Source organism: Rhizoctonia solani, chromosome 7 (assembly GCF_016906535.1).
Source record: "Rhizoctonia solani chromosome 7, complete sequence".
Classification (NCBI taxonomy): domain Eukaryota; kingdom Fungi; phylum Basidiomycota; class Agaricomycetes; order Cantharellales; family Ceratobasidiaceae; genus Rhizoctonia; species Rhizoctonia solani.
The window spans coordinates 1,748,022-1,766,998 of NC_057376.1; the positions used below are offsets into that span (position 1 = coordinate 1,748,022).

The 18,977-nt window shown below is 50.3% G+C and overlaps 7 protein-coding genes across 7 annotated transcripts; 4 read left to right on the top strand and 3 right to left on the bottom strand.

Annotated features, from left to right (window-relative positions):
* On the bottom strand, positions 1-1,051 carry RhiXN_06729 (F-box-like domain protein; the record flags this gene model as incomplete). Its single annotated transcript, XM_043326545.1, has 3 exons — positions 1-295; positions 421-744; positions 789-1,051. 3 exons carry the CDS (start codon positions 1,049-1,051, stop codon positions 1-3), a joined length of 882 nt encoding a protein of 293 aa, XP_043181977.1.
* A 1,359-nt stretch (positions 1,052-2,410) lies between these two features.
* On the bottom strand, positions 2,411-3,295 carry RhiXN_06730 (nephrocystin-3 protein; the record flags this gene model as incomplete). Its single annotated transcript, XM_043326546.1, has 4 exons — positions 2,411-2,640; positions 2,771-3,059; positions 3,108-3,152; positions 3,203-3,295. 4 exons carry the CDS (start codon positions 3,293-3,295, stop codon positions 2,411-2,413), a joined length of 657 nt encoding a protein of 218 aa, XP_043181978.1.
* A 2,088-nt stretch (positions 3,296-5,383) lies between these two features.
* RhiXN_06731 (cysteine synthase) lies at positions 5,384-7,111 on the top strand (the record flags this gene model as incomplete). Its single annotated transcript, XM_043326547.1, has 7 exons — positions 5,384-5,453; positions 5,506-5,661; positions 5,735-5,793; positions 5,843-5,900; positions 6,262-6,335; positions 6,492-6,617; positions 6,872-7,111. 7 exons carry the CDS (start codon positions 5,384-5,386, stop codon positions 7,109-7,111), a joined length of 783 nt encoding a protein of 260 aa, XP_043181979.1.
* A 24-nt stretch (positions 7,112-7,135) lies between these two features.
* RhiXN_06732 (cysteine synthase) lies at positions 7,136-7,888 on the top strand (the record flags this gene model as incomplete). Its single annotated transcript, XM_043326548.1, has 5 exons — positions 7,136-7,282; positions 7,348-7,385; positions 7,429-7,491; positions 7,552-7,704; positions 7,780-7,888. 5 exons carry the CDS (start codon positions 7,136-7,138, stop codon positions 7,886-7,888), a joined length of 510 nt encoding a protein of 169 aa, XP_043181980.1.
* A 139-nt stretch (positions 7,889-8,027) lies between these two features.
* RhiXN_06733 (Trm112p-like protein) lies at positions 8,028-8,566 on the bottom strand (the record flags this gene model as incomplete). Its single annotated transcript, XM_043326549.1, has 4 exons — positions 8,028-8,057; positions 8,109-8,186; positions 8,237-8,326; positions 8,384-8,566. 4 exons carry the CDS (start codon positions 8,564-8,566, stop codon positions 8,028-8,030), a joined length of 381 nt encoding a protein of 126 aa, XP_043181981.1.
* Positions 8,567-8,711: 145 nt separating this feature from the next.
* RhiXN_06734 (ATP-dependent DNA helicase) lies at positions 8,712-12,834 on the top strand (the record flags this gene model as incomplete). Its single annotated transcript, XM_043326550.1, has 13 exons — positions 8,712-8,750; positions 8,841-9,015; positions 9,069-9,767; positions 9,832-10,442; positions 10,579-10,730; positions 10,852-10,957; positions 11,051-11,185; positions 11,241-11,354; positions 11,479-12,048; positions 12,118-12,277; positions 12,342-12,419; positions 12,484-12,563; positions 12,664-12,834. 13 exons carry the CDS (start codon positions 8,712-8,714, stop codon positions 12,832-12,834), a joined length of 3,090 nt encoding a protein of 1,029 aa, XP_043181982.1.
* Positions 12,835-13,090: 256 nt separating this feature from the next.
* RhiXN_06735 (Serine/threonine-protein kinase) lies at positions 13,091-18,580 on the top strand (the record flags this gene model as incomplete). The annotated part of the gene is made up of 10 exons (XM_043326551.1): positions 13,091-13,391; positions 13,443-13,543; positions 13,757-13,859; positions 14,092-14,170; positions 15,161-15,320; positions 16,082-16,196; positions 16,785-16,879; positions 16,942-17,038; positions 17,086-17,954; positions 18,008-18,580. 10 exons carry the CDS (start codon positions 13,091-13,093, stop codon positions 18,578-18,580), a joined length of 2,493 nt encoding a protein of 830 aa, XP_043181983.1.
* Positions 18,581-18,977: the final 397 nt, after the last annotated feature.

Below are 18,977 nucleotides of genomic sequence, written 5' to 3' on the forward strand. Positions count from 1 at the left end.
TCAATGGGTCATCCTGGTGATGGCCAAATGTGGACTCTCGAGATGTTTAACTTCCTTGTCCCCAGGGTCTATGCACATGTTGCCCTGGCTTCTCTGGAATTCATAAACCAACGTATCTCCCTTGAAGCCATTCACTCGCGATCCGTCCTTCGGGCCAATCAACTCGAGCACAGGAATCTCCCGCCGAGGATTTTTTCCTGGAGCAACAAAGGTTGCCCGACGCAATGCAGGAAGTCGACGTGCGAAGTGAGTGCCAAATGCTCCGGACATGAGGCAAATAATGGGATCAGATGTACTGATAGACCAATGGTTTCCAATTCAGGTAAGGTGTGATCAATTACCGGATTCGTCGACAAAAGCGCATTCAATAGAGCCTGGCACACGCTATCAGAAATATATCCGAAACGACCAAAGACTAACCGTACTTCTACGCCAGTAGCCTCGGGCTGCCCTCCTGGCATGGCAAAATATAGTGCTTTCAACCACTTTGGACACGCTGGGACAAGGTTCGCAATAATAGATAAGCCGTCGAGTTGCGTCGAGATTGGCTCGGAATATAGCTCTAATGTGTCGAGTGATTTGGCGGAACGTAGCAATCGAGACATCAGCGTGCGAGCCGTGAGGAAAAAGGACGGATCGGTGGCCGTAATCCGCATGGAAGTCGCCCCCGATACCAGTTTCAGGACTGAGAAGGGTACCGGGCGACGGCAGGTCAACACGTCCACAGCTGGGAGGTGAATGTGCCTGGTGCATGTTAGATTTGAACTAAGTAGGTTCAGCCAACTGACCTAACATATTGGAGCAGTGGGCTGGATGCGATGGATGATGCTCTTTCTGTCGTTCTGACGGTGATGCTTTGGAACAGGTACGGCACAGAGGCCTCTCTACAACTGCGAGATACACCACTAAATCCCAAAAGCGACAAACAGTGGACATTTGTGGATACATTGGTCTCAAATGCGCTTCGACTGCCTCGACTTGGGTGTGATGCAATCTGCTCGACGGCGTGTTCACAGACGAGCTGCAGGATCTCGAGGGGAAGTATCGGCATCTAGTGGGAAATGGGGGGATGTTCCCCTAGTTAGGAGCAGTCATGTGGCAGAGAACAAGGTTTATAAGGAGCCATAGGGGTAGAATGTCTTGGTTTATTGTGTGGGGCACGCAACTAGCCGAGCCGCTGACCTGATGCATCGGATATCCTTGGGTGTGGGGTTAGGAAATATATATCAACTTAATCTGTCCGAAGGCGGCTGTGGGTCTGGCGTGTATTGGAGTTGGTTAGCGCCAAAGCCGACTATCCACGGCTCCACGGCGTCTCTTCGCGGCACTCGGTCCCACGTCCCTCATCCGGTCCCGAGTTTAGCTCCGTGATTTGTCATGTGTGTAACGCCGCTGGGGGATTTGACCGTGAATGATCCTCGTTGGTTCCGATTCTAGTCTGATGACTTTAGTGCATCAAAAGCTCAGGAGGGCACCAAGATCCGGGATAATTGCCAACTCGTACTTTAGTAATGAGGTTTCTATATATGGAGCTTAACACTCAATGACGCCAAAATAGATACGTGAGCGCCTGGAAAATTAAAAAGGATAGAATTATACCCTACTTCACCCCTTGGTATTTGGTATGAGTCTTTGCTAATCTTAATATATTGAGCCTATTAGCTTCCAATCCAATGTTTTAGATAACATTCTTGGAAGGCTTTTTAAGTATATAGATACTTTGGCTTGACCCAACTATTCCTCCGGGCTCATGGATGTTTAGTTGCGTTAAACTCACATACTAGCCAAGCCGAGATATATCGGGGTACATGAGGTGATATAGATTATAAAATTTGGTCATACATAAGAATCATTGACAACAAGGCAACGAGGAAGCCGCTCAAGTAATAAGACCATCTTGCGAAATGCTCCCCTCGAAGAATTTCCCCAATTTCACCGAGGGCCTGAAGGTCGAGCTCCATAAGCTAATGTTCCCAGTCCTAAATAGTCTTGAATGCAACAGTAGCATCTGTTACCAGTGTCCTTGCTTCCTTCAATCGCCTTTGTTCTATATAAAGAGCAGCCAGGTTGATCTCAAAAATTGACACATTAGAAGGGTTGTTATTCGGCGTCTGTGAGAGTTCATCCGGCTTCTTGCAGATCGTTGCTTCTGCCTCTGTCTTCCTTCCGAGTAACGAGCGTACCTTGGCAAGCCTTACAAGATTCGAAATTATGTTGGGATGATCCTGACCAGATACTTGAGCTAATACTTGGGCCGCTTATCGATAAACCTCTTCTGCCTCAGTAGGGATCCCCAAATATTTGTATGTGGGAGCAAAGTCCTTCCGAACAGCTCGGGTCCGAATATTAGCTCACCCAAGGTCCAACGTTGAGTGGGGTCAATCCTCTCTCGTATGCTCCTTGCGTGATCTCATTGGCCCTCCTTGAAGCGAATACGGGCAAGAACAGCATCGCACGATAGTGCGCGTGAATGATCTTCACCGTAAATTCGTCTTCGCATCTCGAGCGCTTGGATCGCAATGGCTTCGGCTTTCTTGAGCCTATCACCAAACTCAGACATTGATTGTAACACGTCAGCAAGGAGTTCTGGACTGTTCAATATGTCTGGATGGTTGGGACGGAGAATCTGCCTTTGCGTCTCTGTTAAATCCTATGAATCCATTAATGTACGAGTGGATAGATTGAATGAGTACCGCCAACCGAGTCGAAATCAATCAAGCAATAATTCCGGATTTCGATAATCAAGCTGAGAAAAGTGGGAAGATATAACCGTCACCCGATGACCTAAAAGTGGAAAGAAAGCTGATGATAGTGTCTTTGGCAGAAACGTATTCATCATCAACAATCATGGTTTCAAGGTCTGCCTTGACGCAAGCACGATGAAAGGTTTCCTGTGCAACTTGGTCATGATGCGCGAATGAAAATAGGTGGGGGAGCTTAGCAGCTTGAGAGCTTATCCTTCGGAGGTTGACTCGCCAAGTTGTAAAAACAGCCCACTGATAATCTTCAGGCCGCTGTGCCAAGTGTTTATACTGCTCCAGCAATTCACCGCGATAAACCTGGGGCATTTCCAAATAGGAGGCGAATCCTCATTCATATACACATACATATGCCCCATTCTGTGTAACCGAAAGTGCCGAAGAACCGAGTTCCTAGATCAAATGTCAGTTGAGAGCAAATTTTGAATTAACCTATAGCATACAGTCACGATTGCTTGAGCAAGTTTGTCATTGGTCTTACTCCAAGTCAGTCTCGATATGCTTAATAATAATCTTTTGGGGTCTTCGATTTCCATGTGAAATAGCTGATAACACGTATGAGAGCCCCGCGCATAGCTGATGAGCTGGCGGTTGCGGGTCGTGATCAATATATCTCCGTGGGAGCACGGAGGAAGCTGTCGTCGGAGGTGAAGGGAAGTGTCATCATTGTTATTGAAAATGAGGAGCTACCTGTCTTGATGATTGGCTAACCAGTCGATGGCAATTACACAATGTTTTCCGGCTTTTTTGGCGGCAGCGAGACTGGCAAGGTCGGCTTCGGTCGTGTTTACGGAACTTGCATCGATATAAAATCCTTCTGACACTCTTAAACATTATAACCGTCAACTTCATCAAGCAAAAGTACCCAAGCCTACTGTTGCTTGTTGCGATATATCTGTGCAAATTTGAGAGCGACTTGTGTCTTATCACCTCCACCAAGTCCATATAAGACAAAGACGTGCTGATCTTCGATTTCATCCCAAAAAGACTTCTCTATTTTCTTCAACGCACCTTCTTGGCCTACAAACGCGGGTGAAGGAGGCGGACAATTACGAAATCTTTTCACAGCTTCAATAGGTGGGATAACCTCATGAACTCAATGTCAAGTACTGAAGTTCCTGAATGGCCACAAACGTACCTAGTTGAGTAGCCAAAACGCCCTATTCTGGACATGTAAGAACTTTCGCGGCCTGGTTCAAGTTCGAGCCCACTTCGGACATCCGCATATACTGCCAGGTATGTATAGCAACTTCCAACATTCGTTCCCAGCCGGTCGTTCTAATATCGTACAGGTCTTGGTTGACATTAAAGCGGGAGTGCAGGTCACCTGTGTATTGAAACCGCTGTACCGTTTCTTGAGCAACACGTTCGCTGTCTTTGGCAATCCTCTTCCCGAGATCTTTAGATCCAAGTCTAATAGCATGGGTTTCACCCGCTCCAATGCTAATTACGCATGAAACACATTGGTCAGGAAACACTCATCCAGCTTCGGAGAGCATCTGTGCTGTGAGGTTATTTGCGCCCAGACCGCCGTCTACATAGGCCTGAAATAACCCGTGGTAGCCGTTGTGGCCCGCAATGCCTGGGCCATTCTACATCTTGGACCGTCATCCGCCGGGACGGTGCATGTTCGTATGAGCGTAGGCATTCCGGCCGTCATGCTCTCTGCTTGCACAACACAGACAAACCTGGACTCAATGTCAACAGCGTAGATAATATTCGCGACAATCATTTACATTTTACATCTCCCCAGCCGGATCATTTCTGTATCTGGTTGCCCTGTATAACGCTTTACTATGCGATGAATTACATTCTCTAGGGTTGTCGTCCCATATGTTGTCTCTCTCAAATGGAGCTTGTTCTCCGAAAATGCTTCCTTAATGATATATTGATATGAATCAATCACTCCAGTCTGCCTAACAGAACAGCGGCGATACTTTCTACCAGTCAGTCTAACCGAAGACAAAAGCAAAGCGATTTAGGATAACCGCTAGTTCGTCACCGACAGCGGGGGGAGGGGTGCTGAAACCTATATTTACAAGTGTTTATGCCCCTCGGCCTCGTCGGGTCGCTCTGAGCGTCCCAAGACCACTGCAACGAATCCCAAGAACTCACCCGCCCCGTTTCCGTTACAGCAATCAAATCAAACACTTCACAAATTCTAGGCGCATCCGCTAGACCCATTTGTGACTGGACTCGTTTCATGAATTCCTGAAGAATGACGAGGGGAGGAAAGTCCAGACGCTCCGCCCCCGTCTTTGTGTCAATCAAAGTGTTTTAATTCCAATTATAAGACATCAATCACAGAGAGTTTCGCTTGCTGCGTACCAAAGAATAGGAGCCTTATACTGTTGGGCGCATGAGGCGATAGTGGCGTTGTGGAAGAGTCTAAAACCATAATACCCAGTGATACGTTCGGCACGTTCGGCTCGCGGTAGAAGTCGAGAACACAATTATTCTACAAATTATGAGATCACTGCGTGCTTTACTAAAAAAAAAAAAAAAGAGGGGGAGGGGAGGGGACAAGTGGGAGTGATGACGTGATGATGGTGGTAAGTTACTTTACAAATGCTAAATTATTGATTGTAATTTACTGTTGATTGTAACCATACCCAATCTCTACCATGTCCGTCAGATGGTCGGATTGGGCACCAAATCGAGCGTCAAGAGATATAACTATTGGCGTGGCATTCGGTTCGTCATCACCTTGGATGCGTCTACCCTGTAAAAGATGACGTATTCCAAGGCATTGCTCTGTCGATATCCTTTACATCAATCTCGACGTACATCGAGCGACGCAGACGAATCGAGCGAGAAAAAGCAGAGGGTGCTCGTGATTACATTCCTCGACCGATCGAACTGAGAAGCGATGAGATCGTGGACGGGGTTGTCGGGCTGATAGGTGAGGCACCAAGATTGGTTTCGAGGAGGATTGGGGCCAGACCGACATCGGAGGTACTTACTGTTCGGTACAGGGAACACACCTTTAGTGAGGATTAATTCTCTGAGTGAGGCCCTGGGAGTAGATATTTTGGTAAGTTATGGAGCTATTCATTGAGTACGTGATTAACGTCCGGAGGTAGGGAAAGGCCGAATTTCTTAACCCCGGTGGTTCAGTGAAAGATCGAGTTGCGCTCAAAAGTAAGTGGAGCCTTGTAAGCATACACTCGTGACTCTAACATCAAGTACGGAAACCGTTGGTGGCGCACCTGGCAAACCTCGTTCTATGCACCAACTTGATCTCTCTCTGTCCCCCTCTGACTAGTTATCCAGGATGCCGAAATGCAAGGTTTCATTAGACCCAATTCAGGCTCGCGCATATTCGAGGGAACGGTTGGTTCAACAGGAATAAGCATTGCTACTATAGCCAAAGCTCGGCAAGTTCCTTTCCTTCCTTTGGTAACATCCCATTATTAACCCAAAAAAACAGAGGATATGAAACAAGTGTGTAAAGTGCCTTACTCTATACCCATATCACATCCCAACGCTCAATATAATTCAGCAATCATCATGCCTGACGATGTCGCCGCCGAAAAGGAACGCGCGCTCCTGGCACTCGGTGCCACAGTAGAGAAAGTAAGACCGGCAAGCATCGTAGATAAGAAACAGGCAAGGGATTCCCTAATTATGTCTTTTGCCTTACTAATTAGCTGAAGGAATAGTTTGTCGTATGTTCCCTTTTTCAGTAATCGGTAAGGATTGGGGTTCTCGTAACCGACGGAGATCGTATAGAATCTAGCCAAACACCGCGCACTTGAATTTGGCAAAACGGAGATGCATACAACCGATGACTCAATGGTCGCAAGTACCCAGGGTGGACCCGACAAACCAAGAGGCTTCTTTGCAGACCAGTTTGAGGTAGGTTTAATTTCCACATTTCTCGACCGGCTCTCTCCGCCGAAGACCAAGATTAGACTTTGGGACAAACAGAGTAGTCTCAATCTTGGGAGCAGTGACTAAAAAAAGCAGCTTGAAGCTGGTTATCCAATCGGGCGACTTTAACGAGTGCGCAGCTTGTCCCCTCCCCTTCTCCAGGAACTGCATGGTTTCTGCTTATCCCCTTGTATTTCGTACCACCCGCACCATCCGCGATTCTGACACATCCGCGCTAGAGTCCGTCGAATTACCAAGCGCACTTGCAATCGACTGGTCCCGAGCTGTGGCGCCAGTGCTCCGGTCGCCTCGATGCGTTTGTGAGCGGCGCAGGGACGGGAGGTACTATAGCTGGTGTCGGGAGGTATCTCAAATCGCAAGGTGTGCCTACTCCCCCGTCACACTTTGGCCCCCCCCCCTCTCCCCATCACCCTTTGGATCTCCATCGCCCTTTGACCCCCTCCCCTATCACCCTTTGAGACCAAGTTGCTTATGCGGATGGTATGACCCCCTTCCCCGCGTCCCCTACCCCCAGACAAAATGTCCGCGTCGTTCTCTCGGACCCCGAAGGAAGCGGGCTTTACAATAAAATCAAGAATGGTGTGATGTTTGATGTGAAAGAGGCAGAAGGGACAAAGAGGCGGCATCAGGTGTGTTTGCTCCCCCCGAGTTCAGTCTACATAGCTGATAGGTTTTTGGTATATGCGCATGTTAGGTGGATACAGTTGTAGAAGGAATGCAAGTTGTTCTTGGGTTGCTCTAGCTGAACGATTAGGCGCTGATATGTGAACGGTAGTGGTATCAACAGGTTAACGCGAAACTTTGAAATGGCGTCGGGGATGATTGACGATGCGATCCGGTAAGATGCGCCCCTTCTTTCCCTTATTCTCAATCAATTTTCTAAAAAATCTTTGTGCAGAGTAACGGACAAAGAGGCAGTCGCCATGTCCCGCTACCTGGTTCAAAACGATGGACTGTTTCTCGGATCGAGTAGCGCATGTAACCTCGTTGCGTGTATAAAAGTGGCCAAGGAGTTGGGAAGGGGAAAGGGAAAGGTCGTTGCTACCATTTTGTAAGCTGTCGTCTCTTTCAAAGGGCGTGTTGGAGCCAAGTTCAAGGACGAGTGCTGATGCATGGCGTATTGTAGGTGCGACTCTGGTACGCGACACTATTCCAAGTTTTGGAATGACGAGTACCTCGAAAAGGCGGGTATTGAGGTCGACGTGGGGATTGTGGAGAAGATGCTCAAGGATTAGGTGGTGTGGGACTCTGGATGGGAGTGTTCCAGGTTGCAGAAAGGTCAATTTGGCAACAAGCCCGTAGCGGGTTTTGACTTTGACAACAAAAGATAGCATACAATAAGATAAATACAATACAACTACACATGAATCGGATTTATCGAGCGATTTCGTGTTCGGCGAGGAGCTAATAAAGTCTATTTAGTAGGCAGTATTTTGCGGAACGAGTGAAACGGACCATATTGGGTATACCCTGCATGATCATGTATGCATGACCACAATTCGGGCAAATCATTGCGCCTTCTTCAACATGGATCTGTTCAAGTTTTGAATAAAAGTGTGGATTGGAAGGAAGGGATTGAGTACCTCGAGCAAGACATGGTGCAGCTTTTGTAAAAACTCTTCGTCTTCTGTACCGGGTGCGGGTTGCATCTCTGGTAAACTATCATCCCCCAACTTTGGACGGGCGATACATTAGTTCTCCCTGTGTGCAAGGAGATCAAAATGATGTACTTGTCTTGCAGTGTCCACCAATGCAGACCACTCCAACCTGGGCATAAACTTTCGTAAAAAGTCGGGATTAAACTCGGCCTCTTTGACGGCCAACTGTGCGTCCTTGAACTTTAGCGGAAAGTTGTTCGAGTTGCAGTTTTTGGCATGGCATGCGAGGATATTGTGGGTTATGAGACGGACCATGGTGCAATAAACAATTCCAGGTGATATAACAAGAGGGGGGGATGGAGAATTTGGAGCGGATTGAAATTGCCGCCGAAACCCGTGGACCAAGCGTCTGGGCGTGTATCAGACCAGTTGTGGTTCACACTAACAGCGAGAGACACCCATGTCGTCTAGCGCGGAGTTGAGCAAACCCAACAACCGGGTGAGTTTTTACATAAATGCGAAAATGATCTATTCGATTAGGAAGTACGAATTTATTTTATTTTAATTTTGCTAATGTGTTGGGTTGCAGGCAGCGGCCCTCGCGCAACTCAAGTTCAAACGAAAGAAGGATGTGCAGCCTGGGGGTGTTGCGGCTCCGGTTCCAGCACCGCCTGAAACACCGCGAGTGGGGCGAGTGCTAGTGCCCGATTCGAGTCCGTTGGCGCCGCATAACCAGCCCAAACCGAGTGGGACAGAGGCATGGAGTCGACTTGCAGACGATGGCCTTTCGGCGCCTAGCTTCTCGTCGTCGTCCAAGTACTTTTCTCCCCGACCGATCCTGTCATCGATCTCGACGCTGACTCGGACCTCGACCGTCCACGCAAGAAGCCACGTCCCGATTTTGAGCGCTTACGGAGCTCTTCGACGCGTTCCGATGTCTCTGTCTCCTCCAGTGTCCCTCCCTCGTCCCGTGTGTCCACAGTCTCGACTCCGACCCCTGTCCCCGAGGACCCCCTGTCACCGGTCGTGGGCAAGCTCAGAAAGGATGTCAGCAAGGTCAACATGGCTGCCGAGAGCGACGACGACGATGTTGGGCACAGACGGAGAGTCTTCCGCGGCCGAAAACAGGTCGACGACGATGACCTGCCCAGTCCCAAAAATATCATCAAACGTACTCTCGAAGACGACAACGACGAGCGCGAGGGCATTGTGCATATTCCCGATACTCCACCTCCCACCAAATACGTCAACGGCAAGGCTCTCGCTCTCAATGGCACACACAAGAACGGGTCATCCAAACCATCCGTCTCGACTACCAAACCCGCTAAATCTACATCCGATACCAAACAGACCGAATCCAAGGATGGAAACGTATCTTCTGGTACCGAGTTCGATGCGGATGGAGACTCGGAACCCGAGGGAGAGTGGGTGGGAGACGAGGAGACCCAGCGATTAGAAAACGAGGCGTTGGTCTGGTTCAATATCGCCGCCGAGGACGCTCTTGTCGAAGTCACAGGTGTGTTCTGTCCTTTTTTTCCTTCTGTCTTTTTTGTTCTTATCCCCACTATCATTTCATTTAGCATGTACACCCGCCCAGGCATCACTCATAGCCTCCCTCCGACCATTCACCGACGTCCCCTCGCTCAAACGCTCACTCAAGCGTACCAAGGGCGTCACTCCTCGATTCTTTGATGACTATGTCAACATGCAGCGCGGGTATTCCGACGTCGATACCGTGCTTGCAGGGTTCGAAGTCATCGGAAAGCAACTTGCCTCGATCATTTCAGAGTGGACTGGAGGCCAGGGAGCGACCGACGATGACGCTGGGTTACATTTGATTACCGTCCCTTCGCTCTCCCAGTCCACCCCAACTCCTGCCGCTGCCGCCACCGCCACCACCGCCACCACCAGCGAAAGCCTCTCCTACCTCATTCGTAGGCAACCTCACCTCCTTGCTCCTGGCGTCGTTCTCAAAGACTACCAATTGTTTGGCATCTCCTGGCTCAATCTCTTGTACAAGAAACAGCTGAGTTGTATACTAGCTGATGAGATGGGGTTGGGCAAGACGTGTCAGGTCGTTGCGTTTTTGGCATGGTTAAAGGGTGGGTGTCGAGATCAGAGTCCGGATGGCGATGGGGATGAAGTCGAGGCCTTGGGTGAGAGAGTCAAGGGCGTCCATCTAGTCGTCGTCGTGAGTCCAGTTTTCCTTTTTTGTGATTGGATATGGTCTATACGATCGTGTGACACCCGTCCCTGCGTCTCCTTTACTCTGCATGGCTCTCATAGCCTTTCTCCCCTGATCTATGCTCACACTTCTTCCCGAATAGCCCTCGTCGACGCTTGAAAACTGGGCTCGAGAATTTGCGAAATTCGCACCCTCGATACGCGTCGCGACGTATTATGGGAACCAAAAGGACCGTGCTGGGTTTAGGGACGAGTATAAGCGAGCAGTGAGGCGGGCTGAGCGAATGGGTATCGAGTGAGTCGGAGGTTCTCTTTGCGATGGGAGATTATCCCCCCTCCAAGTTCATTTGACCCCCAGTTCATTTGAACTCGCTGGGTGCTGGCAAGGACCCAGGCTGATGAGACTTGCATTGCAGGAGGGACGACGTTGATCCTGGGTGGGATGTGCTCATTACTACCTATCAGCTCGCCCAGGGCGCTGAGCCGGATAGAAAATTTTTGAGCAAGAGCGTCAAGTGGGAGGTGAGTCTATCCCGTTTCACTTGGGATACGCCCACCCTGTACCTCTATTCTATCCCTCCGTCTGGGGATGATGTTGACAGAGTTTGGGTGTAGACGTGCGTATTCGACGAAGGCCATGTGCTCAAGAACTTCCAGAGCCAGCGGTACCAACAGCTGATGAAGATTCAGGCGCGGTGGAGGTTATTGTTGACTGGCACACCGTTGCAAAATAACCTGCAAGAGTTGGTGGTATGTCTTCATCTCGTCTCCTCGGAGGGGGCGTACATGACCAATTATCTCGCAGTCTCTCATTTCGTTCATCCTCCCCGGGAAATTCAACGCCGAAACGATCGATTCGCTCCGTACGATATTCAAAGTCCGGGCCGACGCGCATGCAAGTTTGCTTTCTCGCGAACGGGTCAGTCGAGCCAAGACTATGATGACGCCGTTTGTGTTGCGGAGGAGAAAGGATCAAGTATGGAGCGATCCCTAGCCCGAATCGGTGATCACCAGACTGACACTATCGTTCTCCCTTTCCCCAGGTCCTCAAAGACCTCCCGAACAAAACCGAAAAAATCGTCTGGTGCTCAATGACCGGCCTCCAACGGTCCATCTACAACGAAACCATGCGCCGGTCCAAAAAAGAGCTCGAGCGCGAGGCTGCGGCGGCCTCGGCATCCGCCTCGACACCCCCACCGGACAAAAAACGAGTCAAGGTCGACGAGTCGGCCAAATCTCAGAAAAAATCCGCGACACTCAAAGCCAAGACGAAAGCAGCCGAAGCGTCGAGCGCACACGTGCTGATGGACCTGCGCAAAGCCGCGTCGCACCCGATGCTGTTCCGACGGCGGTTCGACGACGGGATCATCCGCAAGATGGCCAAGATGTGTTTAAAGGAGCCCGAGTTTATGGATTCGGTCGAGGAGCTGGTGGTGGAGGATATGGAGGTCATGACGGACGCGGAGCTCCAGGTGTTTGCGAAGCGGTACAAGAGTTGTCGGAAGATGGCGTTGCAGGACGAGTGTTTTTTGGATGCGGGCAAGGTCGAGGTGTTGCTTGAGCTTGTCAAGGGGTATCAGACGGATGGGCGCCGGGTTTTAGTTTTCTCTCAGGTGAGCGGGGTGGTTTTGTGTTGGTTGTCCTGGTAAAAGGCAGAAGGCTGATTGTCCCCGGGAGGGTAGTTTACGCAAATACTAGATATTCTCAAGGTCGTTTTGGACCATGTCGGACTCAAGTTTTTGGTTCTTACTGGGTCGACGCCTGTAGATGAGCGACAGAGTTTGGTAGACAAGTTTACAGAGGACGAGACGATTCCGGTGTTTTTGCTTTCAACCCGAGCTGGTGGGTCCCTTCATACATAGGTTGATATGCGCTTCTCGCACACGATACTAACAACCTGGCTCAGGTGGAATGGGAATCAACTTGACGGCAGCGTCGGTGGTGATCATGTTTGACCAAGACTTCAACCCGCACAATGACCGCCGTGAGTCTGGACAGACTGTGTTTATTGATCGGTTATTAATCATAGGGCTCTGGGCTTTTTGTAGAGGCCGCGGACCGTTCGTACCGTATAGGGCAGAAACGAGATGTGGATGTTGTGAAACTCATCACCAAGGAGACGATCGAAGTGCGTTTTTCTGATCACAGCCTCATTATCTCTCCCCTGACTTTTGCTCTTCCCATCTGTTTATTTTATTTTATACTATATTTGCTGTATCTCTTTGCAGGAGGACATTCTACGGTTGGGCCAGACCAAGCTTGCGCTCGACGAGGCTGTGGCGGGAGACCAGGCGGAGGAAGGGGACGAGGGTGCGACGGAAAAGGCGATGAAGTCGAGTTTGTTGAATGTATTGCGGGAGAGATTCGCGGGCGAGGATGCGGGATTAGCGAGGGGATAGATATACATTCTTTTTTTTCGTTTGATAGTAGCGAGGGCATTTCCTTTTTTTATTAACTGTCGGTCTTAATACATACGTGGGTGGGCCCAATTTATATACGAGGGAGGTGTGGAACGGGAAGAAACAAGGGCCCTGGTCCAAGCGCGCAGGTCAGGGTCCAGAGTGGCTCTGTGTTGTCTTTGACCGCGTCGGGCGTAAATAAGCCCTCGTCGCTGGAAGTTGCATTCCGCAAAACACGCTCTGAAAGATGGACACCATGCGCTCCCCATCACCCGACCCGTACTCGGACATCGGTACAGACTCCACCCAGCCCCAAACACAGCCACAGACGGAGAGTGTCGCGCAGGACTTGACCGAGACGCTCGAGATCGACCCCGACTGCTGGGGACTGCTTGTTCCGTGCAGTGCTGGCCAGCCAAGCGGCATCATCCAGCTCAAGAAGAAGCCCGACAACGATGCCAAGCAGGCTTCCTGGCCACGGAGCGCTGTCGAGGAGCATAGCTTCAAGATTGGCCGCGGCAGTTCCAATGATGTTATCCTCCCCGGCCAGAAGATTAGTCAGTCCCGCCCTCTGCCATCGCTCTCTTCTCTGCTGACCTCATTCCCAGGCAGCCAACACTGCACCTTGACATGGTCTGGTCGCTCGGGAGACAAGCCCGGCAAGGACAATGCCGTTGTTGTCCACGATAACAGCTCAAACGGCACTTTTGTGAGTCTCTTCAACTTGCCAACTCCCCCTCTGTTACATTATGAAACATCTTGTCCGCCTCCTTTCCCGATCTTGCCCCAGCACTTGTTCAATCTCCTCCCAATTTGGCAAGTCGATCGCTCGACTGTATACTTTTTTTTCCAACCTTTATCTGTGTTTTCTCTCCTGCGTTGCGCTCTCTGACCGCCTCTGTCTGTTTATTTGTTTTCGCAGATCAATGGTAAACGTATCGGCAAAACCAAAAAGTCCCTCTTGACCCCGGGCGATGAGCTGTCGTTTGGTCTTCCAGGACAAGATCTAGATGATTTAGACTACCGTGCGTATTGGTTTCGTATTGTCCCGTGCCCTCGCATCCGATCCGCTGTTGGCGCAATGCGTCGGTCTGGGCAAAGATAACAACCACGTTAATTCCACAACCTTGGGCTTCAACTCGAGCCTCGACGTTTCTGCCACTTGTGCCCCCAACACAACTCAGTTCCTGGATCATATCATATTACATTCTGAGAACTTCCAGAGTCTAAACTGACCTTTGTCGCTTGCCTGTACAGGATACATATTCCGTCGTCCAACCGAAGCGCTCACAGCTGTTGGCAATGGTGTCTTTGTAGAATACGAACTTGGACCTGCGTGCGTACCTTTTTCTTCCTACTCTATCACTCGATCGCATCTGACTTGGAATTGTCATATGTATTCTTTCCATCATCTTGTTCGCGCCACGAATCCCTTGCCATCTCATCCCTGGGATCAACCAAACCTTCGATCAACGGCTACGTCATCAAATACGATAAACAATCCGACCTGTTGTTCGTCTCGCCTTTGTTCGGCTTTCATTTTCATTTCGTCCTGCATAATGGTATCCCGCGGACCCATTTTCCTCTATGCACGGCCCGTGCGTGTTTCCCCCCTGTTCGATCCGATGGTCCATGCGCGGACTGTGATCTCCTCTCCCTCGCGCTCTCTCTCTCTCCGCGCAAATCCCGTCAACGCTGCATTACATGCCCTCGGTTAACACGTCTCGCCTCCATGGCTCACCAACGATGCTGTACTATCCGGGCCGTTTCACCTCTTCGCGGTTGTTTGGTTCAAACCCCGCTGCGAACAAACCCCATATTTAACCCGGTCGTATTCTCTTACTTGTCTCTTCTCTGGTCTTCAATCCACACCTGATCGACTTGGCCAACGCGATACACCCAACTAAACACCCAATCATATCTAATCAAATGCGGTATGATCTGGCTGAACGCATGTTACGATTTCGATCGAATGTCATCTGTGACGCCTCCCCATTCTGCCCCACAATGACTCGAACGTAATACGGTCATTCAAACGCATTAAAATCTGACGTTCACTGTTCAAAACGTACAACACGTCCCCCAACGAAACGCGATATCATACACTGCCGATCCGGGTGTATCTGATCATGCTCGCACGATTAACCCCCAATCTAATCGATCACGCTTGACATTTGCTGCCAATCCTACATGGTCTACCCATCTGATCGTATCTCACGCATCCGCAACACACTCAATCCTGGATCTATACACCCCATCTTGTTATTCAATCGCTCCACTTCATTCTACACATGACACATACTCAACTGTGACCCACACAACACAGCCTCGGTCGGGGAGCATTCGCGACGGTTCGCAGAGCGTTGCATCGAGCAAGCGGACAATGGTTTGCGTGCAAGGTGATCACCAAGAGTCGGTTCGTCCATAATCCCCGGAGTCGACAGATGTTTGAGCGCGAGGTGGCGATTATGAAGGAGTTTGATCATGTGAGTCGCCTTTCTTTTTGGTTCTTTTTTTCTTTTTTCAATTATATCGGCTTGAGATCCTTTTTCGACCTTGATCTCGATTGCCGGATTTATCCTCACACTTATCTTCTTTTTATTTATTTATTTTCATCCTCAACTTATTCCCTCTTTCACATTCATCTTGATTATGTCCGTCCACCTCGATCTTTTTGTTTTCGACGTCTTCCTGCAAATTCTCCTCTATGACTTCTTTTTGATGACCAAGACTGAGTTCTTGGGGTGATATCGTATCGCTTCTTCGTCGCCGAGTTATCTCCTATCCCCGCTTGCCGTTCCTTTGAGCACGATTTTGCTCCATCTCTACTCGCATACTGTCCAAACGATGCTTCTGCTATTCTCCCTCGCCCTATCCACGCATCAGTTTACTCGCCATCGCTAGAACCATTCTCTCTTTCCATCACCAGAATGAGCTATGCCTTGAACCCCCTAATGAACCTTTTTCGCTTATGCGCCAAGGTACTGGACCTGGATGGGGTCAGGTTTTATCCATTTTGCCCCGGTGCTTTACACTTTTACCGGCTTTATCCGCCTGTCGGGGTTTGAGGGAGAACATCGCACGACTGTGGACTAAGATCTGGGTCTCGGTTTCCCAACGCTTATTTCCTTTTCCCTCCCCTGCTTTTCCACTCCTGATTACGAACCACGACTGGGTACAACTTTGCTGCTCATGGTTAATCTTGATGTTCCGATACTAACCACACGTTTTTTTGGCTTCATTCTAGCCTCATATCTGCAAGCTAGTTGCCCACTTTGAAGACGAATCAACCATCTGGTTGATCCTCGAATTGATTAGCGGTGGAGACTTGTTGGAGGCTGTGATTAATGAAAATGGTCTTTGTGAGTGGGCTGTTTTTCTCCCCCTTTGGGTCCTGAGAGCGATGAGTCCTTTGAGCTGGTTGCTCGCCTATGCCTGAGATGGCTATGTTTCAATGGCGTGGTCCTTTCCCGCCTTGATGAACGCTCTATTTGTGTTCTGAGTTGATGGGCGTGAGAGGGACTCATCCGGCGAAGGGTGCCCGCGGTGATTGCCCTTGGGGGTTATTGGCGGTAACCACGCGGGAATAATGCGCCCCAACGGGCGTTTGGATGCTCACAGCCGACATCTCGAAGTGCGCGTTTTAGGCGGAAAAGGGGGGGTCCAGGCTCCTAAGACCCACCTGTCACTTTGGCGCACACAGCGAACCACGATTGGGGCTCCAATTTACTACACGCCGTTGCGCTAAAACATTGTTAGACCAGCCTCGTTCGAGGGTGCCAGTCGTCATCATCATCATCAGAGCACACCTTTTTTGTTTTTCTTTCTCTTTCCACAGATATGGAATAAGGTCCCTGCATTGAGCGCCCGGTGTCCATTCCATCTTTGACTCCTCCCCCTCTCCTCGTGCTTTGACCCGAACGATCGAGCTAACGATGTTTCTGATCCAGCTGAAGAGGAGACCCGACAACTCGCGACCGAGATGTGTCTGGCGATGGAGTACTCTCACTCCAAGGGCGTAACGCACCGAGACTTGAAACCCGAGGTGAGCGAAAAGACAGACGACGTTTGCAAGGCCTCCCCCGATAGCTAATTAGAATTGAATAGAACATCCTATTGACTGATACGGTCCCTCGGCACGCAAAGATTGCCGACTTTGGGCTCGCCAAGGCTGTGGACAGTGGCACATTCCTGAAAACCTTCTGTGGGACTCCGACCTACTGGCTCCTGAAGTTGTGTTGCGTGCGCAAGATGCCGGATACAACGAGCTGGTGGATAGCTGGTCCCTCGGTGTTATCGTGTGGTCGATGCTCACCAACACCGTGCCGTTTGTCGAAGACGAGGAAGACATGTACACGAGGTTCCAGCGTCGGCAGGTCGACTGGTCACAGGTCTCGTCGTTTGGCCTCTCGCGTCATTGCATTGACTGGATGAAGCGCATGCTCGTGCATGATCCGTCCCATCGCATGAGTCTTGCACAGGCGCTAGAGCACCCTTGGTTGGCGCCTCTGGCAAAAAACGCTACCTACGAGCGTCCGAGTTCTCGGTTTCGCATGACCACACCGACCGATTCGAGTGGGTCTACAGTGGGAAACTCGATTACGGGGAGTCTAGTCTCCTCTGACCCTCCCGGCTCATCTCAAGCCCTCGCCCTCGAAAGATGCAGCCAGGACATGTCGAGCATGATCATCGATAGCGAAGAGGACGAATCAGAGCTGGGTTCGGCTTCGTTGGTCTCTGGAGTGGTCTCGGTCGTTTCGGAGTTTGACTCGACGACGCACGCCAGCGATACCAGCAACCTCGGCCTCGTTAGCAAATTCAGTCAAGACTCGCATGCTTCGTTCTTCATCCCGGGCCGATTCCCGCACTCTCCTGCTGGACAAGCAAGTGCCCAGCCGCATCCGCTCCGCAATCAGTTTCCTCCCCTAGAGCAATACTATACTCCCGAGATGTTCAATACGGGACTTCTTCAAGTTCCCAATGCACCACAACGTTCTGGGAAAGCTCCCCAGCCTGTGCCTGACGATTCGATGCAAACCGATCTTCGTGGGACGAGGTGTCCCGTGGGATTGGAGGGGAAAGCACTATACATCCCCAACTCCAACAACAGCTCACTCCGAGTCCATTGAATTTCGGGGGTCCCTTGGGTTCCCCGCATACACCTGCCAACCAGGTCAAGGCCGAGCCGAGCACGCCCAATGGGTTCATTGCTCAGCCTTCAAATGGACCACCGCCCCATCTCAAGTTCAATGAATCTCCACAAAACGCTCGCCAGCTATTACAGCAAGCCCCTGCTCCCGCTCACGTCCCGCCCTACCATCTGCGCCCGCGCCCCGGTGGATTGTCCCCTCTGAGGCCACAGAAACCTCGCGAGCGGATTCTGCCCGCTCACCCCGGACCTATGCGCGAGCCGCTCCCCGTGGCACCCTCTTCTCCTGTGACAGCGACACCCGGTAGGGCGAGCGCATCAGGCGTGAAACGTAACAGCATCAAACTTGAAGAGTCATTCTCTGATATCTCCGAAACTGGGGAAGGCGACAGCCCTCCCCCCGGCCCCACGGGAACCGCACGACCGAAGCGTATCGTCGGGCAACCGCCCACACGCAAGTCGAGTCGGGTGCGAGCCCGTCTGGCCGGAGCTGGGCAGTCTGAGGAATCACCTATGACCGTCAAGATGCCCGTCACCGGGGTTGGTGCCCGTCGTAATAACCGACGTCATACACCGCTCAAACCCCGGGTTCATTAGTTTTCCCTCTTCGGGTCAGCGTTTTGGACTACTTTTTTCTTTTTTCCTTGGTTACTATTTTGTCTAGCCCCGTAATCCTATATCTTGCTTTTATTTCGATTCCCCTCATAAAGCAACTTGTTACGGCCTGTCTGCGTTGTACATATTATTTTTTTTATCCATACAGCTCTCTACCATCTTGTTCCTTTTTTCCCTCAAGTGCCAAACACGGCTTCGTCCTGTTTCATCCTCATCATTTGCTCGCTCCATCCAAGTCACTGATGCATGTTATAGTAAAACTACTATGTGCAATGTATATCTTCTGAAGTTATCCTCTTTCTATCCTAGTTTCGTCATTTATCATAAACCAACGCTTTAAAATGTGGCTGTAAAGCCATCATCCACAGCGGCACGTGCA